Source organism: Barbus barbus, assembly GCF_936440315.1.
Source record: "Barbus barbus genome assembly, chromosome: 1".
NCBI classification, from domain to species: domain Eukaryota; kingdom Metazoa; phylum Chordata; class Actinopteri; order Cypriniformes; family Cyprinidae; genus Barbus; species Barbus barbus.
The window spans coordinates 10,964,641-10,977,094 of NC_136729.1; the positions used below are offsets into that span (position 1 = coordinate 10,964,641).

A 12,454-nucleotide genomic window follows, 5' to 3' on the forward strand; every position below is an offset into this window, starting at 1 on the left:
ACTACTCATACCCATATTCAAATGTGTTCTTTTGTGAAAGTAATTCATTTTCATTAGTATCATATTTTTACGTGTATTGTTCTGGAAACTTTTTTTTTTTTTACATCTCGTGTTGCTTTCTTTTAGTTATGAGACAGTTGCTGCAATATTACAGCCCTCTAGCTCTGGGTCAATCACAGACACGGACACTTTAGATCCTCTCGACAGTCTTTCATCCTTTGTGGATCCCGAGGACAGCGCCACTGAATGTGATCATTCATTGGAGGCGCTCGTACAGGCAGCAGAGTCTCAGGTCTTTGATTCTGCTGAATCCTACATGTGGCGTTTGGTTGGTGGTTGTTCAGAAACATCACTGTCATCAAAAGAGACTGAAAGCTGGTTCATTGAAGGTGAAGAATTTTGCCTAATGAGGAAGTGGCCCCCTTTAACAGAGGCTGACCTTCATGAGATAACCAAAGAGGAGGAAGACAAAACAGATGTTGACTTGTTGATACAGGAGTGTACAAATTCGATTCAAGAGGAAACTGGTAATGATGAGATTGTGACAAAAAGTAAAATGTTGAAGGATGAGTTGTCAACCACACTATTTCCAAAGAAGGGGTGAGTTCCTCAGGAGTGTTGCATTCAAACCCAACCTGCAAGTCCTGTAAACGGCAGCACGGCTATATTCGTTTTTTTAAAAAGTGTTTTCCAACTCACATCTGCACACATTTTGCACTGAAATGGCTTTTATTTCGTTTTGTTTTTCTCTAAATAATATGTCCATGTGTCTAATTTAGCTTTTTGCTCTGAGGTGCAGTGTGTAATTTCAGTGCTCCTAGTGGCACCTAATGGAATTGCAGAAATATTAATTGTGTCCAGATATGCAACACACCTACTGCCCTTTCATTTTAGCCCCTTCTTCCATTGTTTGTCCAAATAAGGCCATTGAAATGTTTAAGCAGGCTAAAACGATTTTGAAAACTCCACTGTATTGTATCTTCAAATGAAACCGGGAAGAGAAATTGTTTTAAAACATAGAATTTACACACTTCACCTTGAAAGACATTTATTTGTTCAGCTAAGATTGTAAGCTGTGATCTTCTGTGCTTTTATTACCAAATCCACCTTTGTTGTGACTTTAATTTACTCGTTGCATGATGCAAAGGTATGTGCAATTTCTGAAGACAGCATTTCATGCAGTGGTACAAATGCTTGCTAAACAGGGTGTTTGGTTGTGATTTCTAAGTGTGCCGTGGTACAGTCAGTGCATTCATTATCTCAACAGAAAATAAAGTAGTGATACTGTATTTTTGTTCTTAAGGCCACAACATCATTTTGTTCAAGAAGTCTCTCTTTCCATCCAACGGACTAAGGATGAATTGCTGGATGAAGAGAAACCACCTATATCCTTACTGTCTTCAATAAATTCTTATAACCCAAGGACTGTCACAGAACAGACTGTTTCAGCTTCAAAAGAACCTGTTCCACCAAGAAGGACTAAGAAGCAAGACATTCTTCAAGAGACATTTCCGTCATCAACACCAGTTTTCAATCCAGCTGAGCCAACTGCTCAGAGTGACAACATCTGTGTCATAAAACAAACTGATCATTATTCTCAGAGTACATCACAAATTGTACAGCCAGACACCCCACTCACCACCATCCACAGTTCTACAGCTGTGGTAGATGAGGGTACATCTTTAGAAACGGATCGCTTGACGGATGTACCTGTCCCACTGACAAGCGCTTCTTTTCCTGATGGGACCTCTGTGATAGAAAATGTAGTAAAAGTATCCAAAATTGAGATTTCTTCACTAGAACTCAAAGAGAAGCCCACACCCAAAGAGATTATAGCATCATGTCATAGCAACAGCAAAGAAAATGTTCCCCTAGTGCCTGCAGAAGACACTGTCAAACAATTATGTACTCCTCAGAGGCGGAAGAATAAAGCTCAAACCAGCAATGTTGACGAAGCTGGTGGAGAGTTTGAAGAAAAGAGTACATTGTCTTCTCTCATCACCAGTATGTCTCAGTCTGAATACAAACGAAAGACCCATGCTGGTGATGAATTTAGCATGAAAGACCAGGTACAACTGGATTTGAATGTTCCTGAGGTGTCGGAAGTAAAAATGCGAATCAAATGCACTGATCTTCCAGTCCCAGTGCCACATTTAAAGAAATGTCTCAGTGGATCTTTTGCAGATTATCTTCCTTCTCCTTCATCCACCCCTTTATCTGAAGCAGATCCAGGTAACATTGTTCTCCAAACAGAAGACTATCAAGATTCAAGTCTTCCTGTCCCAGTGCCATGTTCAAAAAAACATTTCAGTGGTTCTTATACAGATGATCGTCCAGCCCCTTCATCCACCCTTTCATCTCAAGCAGATTCAGACTATATTTTTCTCAATACAGAAGACCATCAAGATTCAAGTCTTCCAGTCCCAGTGCCACGTGTGAAGAAACGTCTCAGTGGTTCTTTTCCAGATGATCTTCCAATCCCTTCATCAACCCCTTCATCTCAAGCAGATTCAGACAAAATTGTTCACAATAGAGAAGACCAGCAAGATTCAAATCTGCCAGTTCCGGTCCCACGTGTGAAGAAATGTTTCACTGGTTCTTATACAGATGATCGTCCAGCCCCTTCATCCACCCCTTCATCTCAAGCAGATTCAGACTATATTTTTCTCTATACAGAAGACCATCAAGATTCAAGTCTTCCAGTCCCAGTGCCACGTGTGAAGAAATGTCTCAGTAGATCTTTTGCAGATGATCTTCCAGCCCCTTTATCCACTCCTTTATCTGAAGCAGATCAAGGTAACATTGTTCTCCAAACAGAAGACCATCAAGTTTCAGGTCTTCCAGTCCCAGTTCCACGTGTGAAGAAATGTCTCAGTGGTGCTTTTCCAGATGATCTTCTAGCCCCTTCATCCTCCTTTTCATCGCAAGCAGGTTCAGATAGCATTGCTCCCCAAAATGAAGACCATCAAGATTCAAGTCTTCCAGTCCCAGTGCCAAGTTTGAAGAAACGTCTCAGTGGTTCTTTTCCAGATGATCTTCCAGTCCCTTCATCAACCACTTCATCTCAAGCAGATTCAGACCAAATTGTTCACAATAGAGAAGACCAGCAAGATTCAAATCTGCCAGTTCCGGTCCCACGTGTGAAGAAATGTTTCAGTGGTTCTTATACAGATGATCGTCCAGCCCCTTCATCCACCCCTTCATCTCAAGCAGATTCAGACTATATTTTTCTCTATACAGAAGACCATCAAGATTCAAGTCTTCCAGTCCCAGTGCCACGTGTGAAGAAATGTCTCAGTAGATCTTTTGCAGATGATCTTCCAGCCCCTTTATCCACTCCTTTATCTGAAGCAGATCAAGGTAACATTGTTCTCCAAACAGAAGACCATCAAGGTTCAAGTCTTCCAGTCCCAGTTCCACGTGTGAAGAAATGTCTCAGTGGTGCTTTTCCAGATGATCTTCTAGCCCCTTCATCCTCCTTTTCATCGCAAGCAGGTTCAGATAGCATTGCTCCCCAAAAAGAAGATCATCAAGATTCAAGTCTTCCAGTCCCAGTGCCAAGTGGGAAGAAACGTCTCAGTGGCTTCTTTCCAGATGATCTCACTGTTCCCTCGAGTTGTCCACCTCCTGTAGATTTACTTAACATAGGAGTCCTTGAAGGAGTACCAAGTGATGCAAGCATGCCCATCCCAATTCCCCACTCAGAGAAACTCGATGATAAGTTCTCTGATGAGAACCTTCCAAGCTTCCCTCAAGAAGAAGAAGGCAAGCTTCATCTCTCAGAAAACAAACAATGTTCTGTTGAAGTGGACATGCAGGTGAGGGCAGGAGCAGAGATTGAGAGCCTTGAGGATTCCACCACCTCAAGTGCCAATGAAGTAGAGCTAAACAGAAAAGGCCTGGAGGAGTCTGGTTTAGAACCTGTTGGCCAGTTAGTACCTGATGTAACAGTTATCAGTGAAAAACCTAAGACTGGTTCTCCACTTGGTGAACATTGTAAGGACAAAGGGGAGACAGACCAACAAATTGAAAAAGATAAAAGTGTTGAGGAAGAAAAAGATGCTGTACATTCTGGAGATGATAAGGTTGATTTGAGCATGGACACTGTAGATGACACAGGTGTTATCATAGATGTATTTAGGTAAGTTTCATAGGATTAACAGTTGCAACATTTATAGACATTACAAATGCCAATTTTTGACAAAAGTGCAGTAATTGCTCTCTTAACTGGTGCTCTAACTGACTTTTCAAGTTCTCTGAAACTTGTTTCTTTGATGTTGGGTTTTCAAAAACAATGGGTTTAAGATTAATTTATTCATTATGGGTTTGACCTTTCAGTTGAACTGTTTGTCTTTATGAAAAATGTACATAATGTATATAAAAATAAATGATTGTTTGATAAAGGTGAAGACTTTGGTGCTTGTTTAATTTTGTTGTTATGCATACGTTGTTTACACAAAACTAAATCTGAATTTCTATTTAGGCTTCAGAGATATATCTACATGAGTTGAATAGATTTTGCAATACTAGTTTATCTAAATGTAGAAATCATTTGGGTTTAATATTTCTTTTCTTTCTTTAATCCAGACAAGAAGTAGCTGAAGACTCCTCCAATCATCCTGTGCCAATGCCTCGTGTGAAGAAATGTTTAAGTGCCTCTTTCCCAGAAGACGTCTCCATTCCCAGTTCCTCATCAGCCAATCAACATGAGGTTTCAGAAAAGGCCTATAATGCGCTGACAGTGCCTGGTCGTAATAAACGAAGAGCTGCAGCAGATGCCATAGACCTTCAGGGAAGTTCCACAGCTCACACATCACCAACAAGTAAAACAGAGGTTGTTAAATCTGCTGCTTTGCAATTACGTTGATCATATTTCCATAGTGACATCAATAAGCAGGTGGTTAATTTGTTTTTGCCTTCAATTCTAGATTGCGACCTTGGTGAATTCAAGTCAGTCTCTTCTGGAATGGTGCCAAAAGGTCACACAAGGTTACAAGGGCATCCGGATCACAAACTTCAGCACCTCATGGAGAAACGGCCTCGCTTTCTGTGCCATCCTGCATCACTTCCATCCAGATAAAGTGTGGGTGTTTTTTTGTGGAAGAAGGCATTAAGCTCATTTCATAAATGTTACATGGGTTATGTATTTTTTGTAAACCCAGTTTTACTCAATATTTTGTTTATTTGTTTGTTATTCTGTTTTCTTTAGAAATTATGAAATGCTGGATCCATATGACATTAAGCGCAACAACAAGAAGGTGATCCACCCATTTTCAAATTAGATAATGACTTTTTTCTTTTTTTAATTTCCTTTGACTGTGATCTAATTGACTGACCCTATTTAATGTTGTTATATTTTAAGTTAAAACTGTATGTTCCAGGTTTTACTGTACATAACAAATTACAAGGCCATTTTTGCTGTGCACTTATCTTAATGATTATAATTCTGTGATCAGCAAATGGCAAAAATGAAGATTTCCTTGTGTATTCATAGGCGTTTGATGGCTTTGCTGAACTGGGCATCTGTAGGTTGATAGAGTCCTCTGACATGGTACTGCTGGCAGTGCCCGACATGCTCATCGTGATGACGTATCTCAACCAGATCCGCACCTATTTCACGGGCCAGGAGCTCAGTGTGATACAGATCGAGAAGAACAGCAGTGAGTCCAGTTACGCTGTTGGTGAGAAGAGGGAGGAAGCAGACCCTGAAGCTGCTGTTCGCTACTGCACAGAAAGGCTCCAGGGCAGCGGCATTACTTTAGAGACCAATGGAAGCTTCCCTGAAAAGGAGGTCAAGGAAGGTGCTGGTGTTTTGGTGCCACCTCCAAGAACGAAGCGAACGCAGGGCCCGAGCCAGGCTGGAGGATCAGGGGCCCCTCAGCCTCCGGTGGCACCACCAAGAACTCACACCTCAAAGGCTTTTTCTCATCTCAAGGATGCAGATCTTGTTAAAAAGAGCAGATCGAAGATACGGGGAGAGTCACTGGATGAGCCTGAACCCCACGAACAGCAGAGCAGTACAGAGGTAAAACATTTCATCTATACTTTACTGGTCAAATGTTTGAAATTATTCCCAAAAAATTTTTTTTTAAGTCTCTTATGCTCACCAAGGCTATAATATATAATTGAATATATAATTTATTCCTGTGATGGCAAAGCTGAATTTTCAGCAGCCATTACTAAAGTCTTGTCACATGATCCTTCAAAATCATAAGTTACATTTTATAATAGAAAACAATAGTTTTTTATTGTAATAATATTTCACAATATTAGTGTTTTTACTGTATTTTCGAATTATTAAATGTAGCCTTAGTGAGCAAACCTTGGTGTTTTTGAAAGATACTTCTTTTAAAAACATCAAAAATTATTCAAATGATTATTTTGACCAGTAATGTTATATTTATATGTTATTTGTCTTAAATTTAATAGTATGGTCAGTGCTTGAAGATGAGTTTGAAACACGTACACAAAATTGTTCATATTAACTATAATGCATAAAAGCTAAAAGCTAAATGTTTTAAGTAAAATGAGGTTTGTAAATGATCTGTGTACTTAGCAGTTTCATGCATTTTTCATGAAATTTATTTTAACCAACATATACTTCAGGATCATTATACAGGACTCACCGTGTGACTGTCTGTATAGATGTGTTGTGATGGCTCTTGTTTATAGTGTGCGCTCTGTTTAAGTTTTTGAACACATGATTCATGTTGCTTCATGAGAAAAGTATTGTTTTTGGAACTGGGTTGTATAGCACTGTATTTTTGTCTCCTTTGTGAGGGTGATTATTTTCAAATTTTCTTATAATTGAGATATCTTTATAAACAGTAGTGTATTACTGAGCTGCTGTGCATTATGTTTTTGTACCCAGGCTGCATCACTCCAAGCAGAAAGTGAAGCATCCAAAGGAGGTTCAAAGTCACGTCAGATTTAACTCAAAACACACTTTTCAGACTTCATGTTCAAAGACACTGACATCCATAGCTTATGCTGAAAATATTTTCATATTTATAAGCTTTTTGAGTTGTATACTATTGTAACATGTAAATTAAATGACCTATTGCATGCATTTAAACAATCTGATTAAGATGTTTTGTTCTTCTGTCTTGTTTGTGTACAAAATGTAGGGAATGTTGAAGAAACCACTGCAGGGGATAATCAGGTCATTTGACGATTTTCATTCAACTAAAACTTTGAAATATTGGCTAAATATAAAAAGTCTTTCATAGTTTGGCTTATATGTAATAGTATTGTATTGTAAACTAACTCCAAACCAATATGTGAAAGGGCTGTAAAATGCGTATACATGGGTGTGAGTGTTTGCATGTGTGTTCATGATGTTTTTATGTATTTGCAGGATGTCAGTCAATATGTACTTAGTGAGATGCAGGCGCTGGAGGCTGAACAGAAGCAGATAGATCGTAGAGCAGACATTGTGGAGAGGGAACTGAGAAGACTTATGGAATCTGGTAAGTCACTGATTAAAGTAGTTTGAGAGCCTATTTTTACCAAGCAACAAATAACAAATAAAACAATTCTCAAATAAAGAAATATACCCCACATACGTATGTTTGTGTGCTTGTTTGTATATATTTATATAGATATATATATATATATATATATATATATATATACATACAGTCATGGCCAAAAATATCGGCACCCTTGGAAAATATTATCAAAGAAGGCTGTGAAAATTAATCTGCATTGTTAATCCTTTTGATCTTTTATTAAAAAAATTAAATTGGATCGGATAGTAAGAATTTAAAATGGGGGGAAATATCATTATGAAATAAATGTTTTTCTCAAATACACGTTGGACACAATTATTGGCACCCCTAGAAATTCTTATGAGTAAAATATCTCTGAAGTATATTCCCATTCATATTCACAATTTTGAGCACTCCAGGGTGATTATGAACATGAAATTATCCAGCCATGGCTTCCTGTTTCACAAAAATATAAATAGGAGGAAAAACAAAGTCCAAATCCCCAATTGTAAGTCGCTTTGGATAAAAGCGTCTGCCAAATGACTAAATGTAAATGTAAATGCAAATTCCCTTAATCATCCATCACAATGAGAAAAACCAAACAATATATTTCTGATGTGCAGCAAAAGATAATTGAGCTTCGCAAATTAGTGAAGTGGCTTTAAGAAAAGAGCTAGAGCAGTGAAAATTCCCATTTCCACCATCAGGGCAATAATTAAGAATTTCCAATCAATATAAATTGTTACGAAACTGCCTGGAAGAGGACGTGTGTCTATATCGTCCTAATGCACGGTGAGGAGGAGAGTTTGAGTGGCTAAAGACTCTTCAAGGACCACAGCTGGAGAATTGCAGAAAATAGTTGAGTCTCGTTTAACCTTTAAAAAATTATCAAACAGCCCCTACATCACCACATGTTGTTTGGGAGGGTTTCAAGAAAAATTCTCCTCACTCATCCAAAACCAAACTCCAGCATATTCAGTTATCAGACACGACTGGAACAAATAAGACTGGCTTCTATGGTCAGATGAAACTAAAAAATGAGCTTTTTAGCAGCAAACACTCAAGAAGGGTTTGGTGAACACAGGGATAAAAAGTACCCCATGTGTACAATGAAATATATTGCTGTATTTTTTATGTTGTGGGCCTATATTTCTGCTGGAGGTCCTGGACATCTTGTTTAGACACATGGCATCATGGATTCTATCAAATACCAACAGATAAAAAAATCAATAAGTGACTGACTCTGTTAGAAATCTTATAATGGGCCATGTTTGGATCTTCCAACCGTACAATAATCCAAACACAAACCTCAAAAACAACACAAAAATGGGTCACTGAGCAAGGAATGGTCTCTGATCTCTTGTCAGGTGTTCTCTAACCTCATCAGGCATTATAGGAGAACATTTAGAGCTGTTCAACTGGCAAATGGAGGTTTCAAAAAGTATTGAATAAAAGGGTGCTGTTAATTGTGGCCAATGTGTATTAGAGAAAACATTTATTTCATAATGATATTTCCCCCCATTTTAAATTCTTATTATCCAATGAAAGGTTAGATTTTTGTGATTTTTTTAAAATAAAAGATCAAAAGGATTAACAATGCAGATACACTTTCACAACTCCCTTTGATCATATTTACCAAGGGTGCCAATATTTTTGGCCATGACTGTGTATATATATATATATATATATATATATATATATACACACACACACACACACACACACAGTATATGTATTATATACACGTATAAACGTATAATTTACACACACCTCCAGAGTATTATTAAATAATTTTAGATAATGATAGATTATGATGCATTGTGCTAAGCAAATGACAATACATTTGTTTAGTGTGGCTTGATGAAGTTGTTCTCTTATGATACACTTACAGGTAGTGATCGTGCTGAAGAAGAGACTCTGATTCAGGAGTGGTTTACCCTGGTCAACAAGAAGAATGCTTTGATCAGGAGACAAGACCATCTGCAGTTACTGTATGTCTTTCCAGACTTATTCCAATTTTGTTTCACTATACTTATTTAGATAATGACCTCTCTAAAGCTTCATTTGAACAGAGGCTGATTTAATATATATTGCTAATAATTATCATTCCTTTTGTGTGACAGACAAGAAGAGCAAGATTTGGAGAGGAAGTTTGAGCTGCTAAAGAAAGAGCTACAAGATTTAATGGCTGTGGAAGGTACAATTGTTCTTACATAAATATATGTGAAATGGAGAACTGTATCGCTAAGAATTAAAGAAAATGTGCACATATGATGTGTTTTTACATATTAAAGACATTTTGGCACTCATCAGGTAGTTTTATCAGTTGTGGCATGTGGCATCTCTCATTGTGTCTTGCTTGTTTTGTAAAACTGAAGAATGGAAGAAAACCCAGGCCCATAAAACCAGAGAGCAGCTGTTGTTGCAGGAGCTGGTATCATTAGTCAACCAGAGAGATGAGCTTGTGCATGATATAGACGCCAAAGAGAGAGGGTGAGATTCATTCAAAATATACTCAAATACTTTTTTAGACCAGAATTGAAATGTTTCTTGTGTAGCAAAGACTGAAGTAAATGTAATTTATTCCATTGCCATCAATGGAGTAAAATTACATTTTAAAATATATTAAAACAGAAATTTGTGTTTTTACTTTATTTTTTGCTTTTTGAGCATTTCTCTTTTTCTTACTCTTTCTCTGTCTCCTCATTCTCAAGGGCTCTTGAAGAGGATGAGAGGCTGGAGAGAGGACTAGAAATAAGGCGCAGGAAATATGGAAGTCGGAAAGAGAAGTGTGTGTTACAGTGAGGGATTCTGTGCACCTGCTTTTATACAGGAGCGTCCCCCGTTAAACACTGTGCTGATGGACTAGTGAGGTGTGTGTGTGGACCATATCGCAAAAAATTACAAGGAAATTGTGACTAGATGAATTCTCAGTCCTCGTGTTGAAGAGTTTGAGCAGCATGAATGCTCATTTCAGGGTAGATGTTTTCTTTTAGAGACATTTTTAGTCTCAGAATATTGTCTGAAAACGTGAAATAGACATTAATGGTCCATAGTCTTCTGACAGCAGTTCTTGTTTTACATTTTCAGTAAAAATAATATACATGTGACCTTTGCAGTGTTATTACCTTATTTAACTTGTTTGTATAAGTCGATTGCTGCAGTGATTTTATGGTATCTCAAAGCTATGTAAAATAGTACAGTACAAGTATGAAAAAAGGATTAGGCAGTTTTAAAAGACACTGCTGTGTTACAAAGAGATTACCTTCTGTTATGCAAGTCATACATTTAACTAACCTAACAAATAGACAAAACAGCACAAAAGCATGGGAGAAAATGAACATTTTGCACAAAATTTCTCCATTAAGGTACCCCATTAGTTATGGATATCATTTGAACAATATGATCTTAATGATGCCTCTCCAAATACTGTTACAATGGTTGTCTGTTATATTTGAAGAACCTAACATCACAGGATATAGAAAATACAAACAGTCAAAAAAATGTGCATGAACTTTGAGTGTTAGCATTTTGTTTTAAAATATTTGAATGAAAAAAAAATAGAGATTGTATTTACAGTATATAACATTTATATATCATTTTTCCTCCATGTATGGTACAGAATGCAAAAGCAAATGTACCCTCAGCAATTCAGAAGAATTTCTCCTTTAAAGAGTGAGTGTGTGATAGCTTTTTTGAGTGACTGGTTGTTTATAGACTCTCAGCTCTTTGATATTATCTTTGGCCCTGTTTACACTGTTTGAAATGTCATTATTTGACAGTGAATTGTTTTTGAAAAGTCCTGATGTCAGCTGACACTTCTTTGGGAAATAAAAATTGTTTTAAAATTCTGTATTGCTTCTAACCTGGTGGTTGTTGGACAGAAACAAATACAATAGTGTGTTTACAAGCATTGTGCAGTTTTGTTTTAAAGGAAATATGTGGTCATCGTCAGTATGTGCAAAGGGTCCTAACGTCACTGCACTCCATGACTCCAAGCATGATAATTTTTGTTTGTTTGTTTTATTAATAACAAACAAACTTTGTTTTATTGATAAAAGCGTCTGCTAAATGCATAAATGTAAATGTAAATTAAAAGAAATGTCCATAGAAGTGTTTATATAGAAACTTAGCCTATTTTCTGTAAATTGCTGTAAAACATTTTTATCAAATAATAAATATGTTTCATTTATATAGTGCCTTTCCCAAGCTCAAGGACGCTGTACAAAAGCAGAAACACAATAGACAGTTGAGTCACATAATTGTAAACAATCCTTTCACAATCAATTAATCAGTTAAGTGGACAGTAGACATTTGCCCAGTCCGGGGATAGACATGTTTGCAGTTGCATATCATGGTACAATTATATACAGAAAACAGACGAAATCTAGGTGCAGTAAGAAGTTCACATCCTGAAGATCGAAGTGATCGAGGTGGAACATAAGAAGACAGTATATCAGAGAGATAAGGAGGAGCAAGTCCACAGTGATTTAAAAGTAAGCAGAAGAATTGTGTAAGTAATGTGAGATGGAGCCAATGGAGTTTAAATAAGATATGGGTAATATGAGCAGATCGTTTACTATGGGTTAATATTCTTGCAGCAGAATTTTGAATATATTGTAAATGAGAAATAGAGTGCAATGGTAATCCGGCAAAAAGAGCAATACAGTAGTCGAGGTGTGATGTAATAAAAGCATGCACTAATGATTCAACATATGATCGAAGTTGGGCTAAACGACGAAGCTGGAAAAATGCAGCTTTGGATTGTTTACTAATGTAAGCATCCAGAGTCAGTGCAGGATTAAGAGTAATGCCTAAATTTCTGACAGTAGCAGATGGAAAAATTGCTGTAGCATCAAGGTTGAAACTGGGAGCATTTATTATATTTTTTGTTAGTGAAGGGGGGCCAGTAATTAAAATTTCAGTTTTGCTCAAATTCAAACTGAGAAAATTAGAATTTAGCC

General features: G+C 37.2%; 1 protein-coding gene across 4 annotated transcripts in view; it reads left to right on the forward strand.

The window, feature by feature from the left end:
• The window catches only part of LOC306871242 (EH domain-binding protein 1-like), a 52,707-nt gene extending 41,030 nt beyond the window's left edge, over positions 1-11,677 (forward strand). For all 4 annotated transcript variants that reach the window (XM_079419036.1, XM_079419033.1, XM_079419034.1 and 1 more), the window contains 11 exons: positions 4,588-4,834; positions 4,929-5,083; positions 5,210-5,258; positions 5,495-6,025; positions 6,872-6,911; positions 7,128-7,162; positions 7,358-7,469; positions 9,382-9,481; positions 9,614-9,687; positions 9,869-9,983; positions 10,205-11,677. In XM_079419036.1, coding sequence (XP_079275162.1) covers positions 4,588-4,834; positions 4,929-5,083; positions 5,210-5,258; positions 5,495-6,025; positions 6,872-6,911; positions 7,128-7,162; positions 7,358-7,469; positions 9,382-9,481; positions 9,614-9,687; positions 9,869-9,983; positions 10,205-10,295 — 1,549 coding nt within the window. In that variant the 3' untranslated portion in view covers positions 10,296-11,677. The remainder of the gene's footprint in view (positions 1-4,587; positions 4,835-4,928; positions 5,084-5,209; positions 5,259-5,494; positions 6,026-6,871; positions 6,912-7,127; positions 7,163-7,357; positions 7,470-9,381; positions 9,482-9,613; positions 9,688-9,868; positions 9,984-10,204) is intronic.
• The last annotated feature ends 777 nt before the right edge of the window (positions 11,678-12,454 follow it).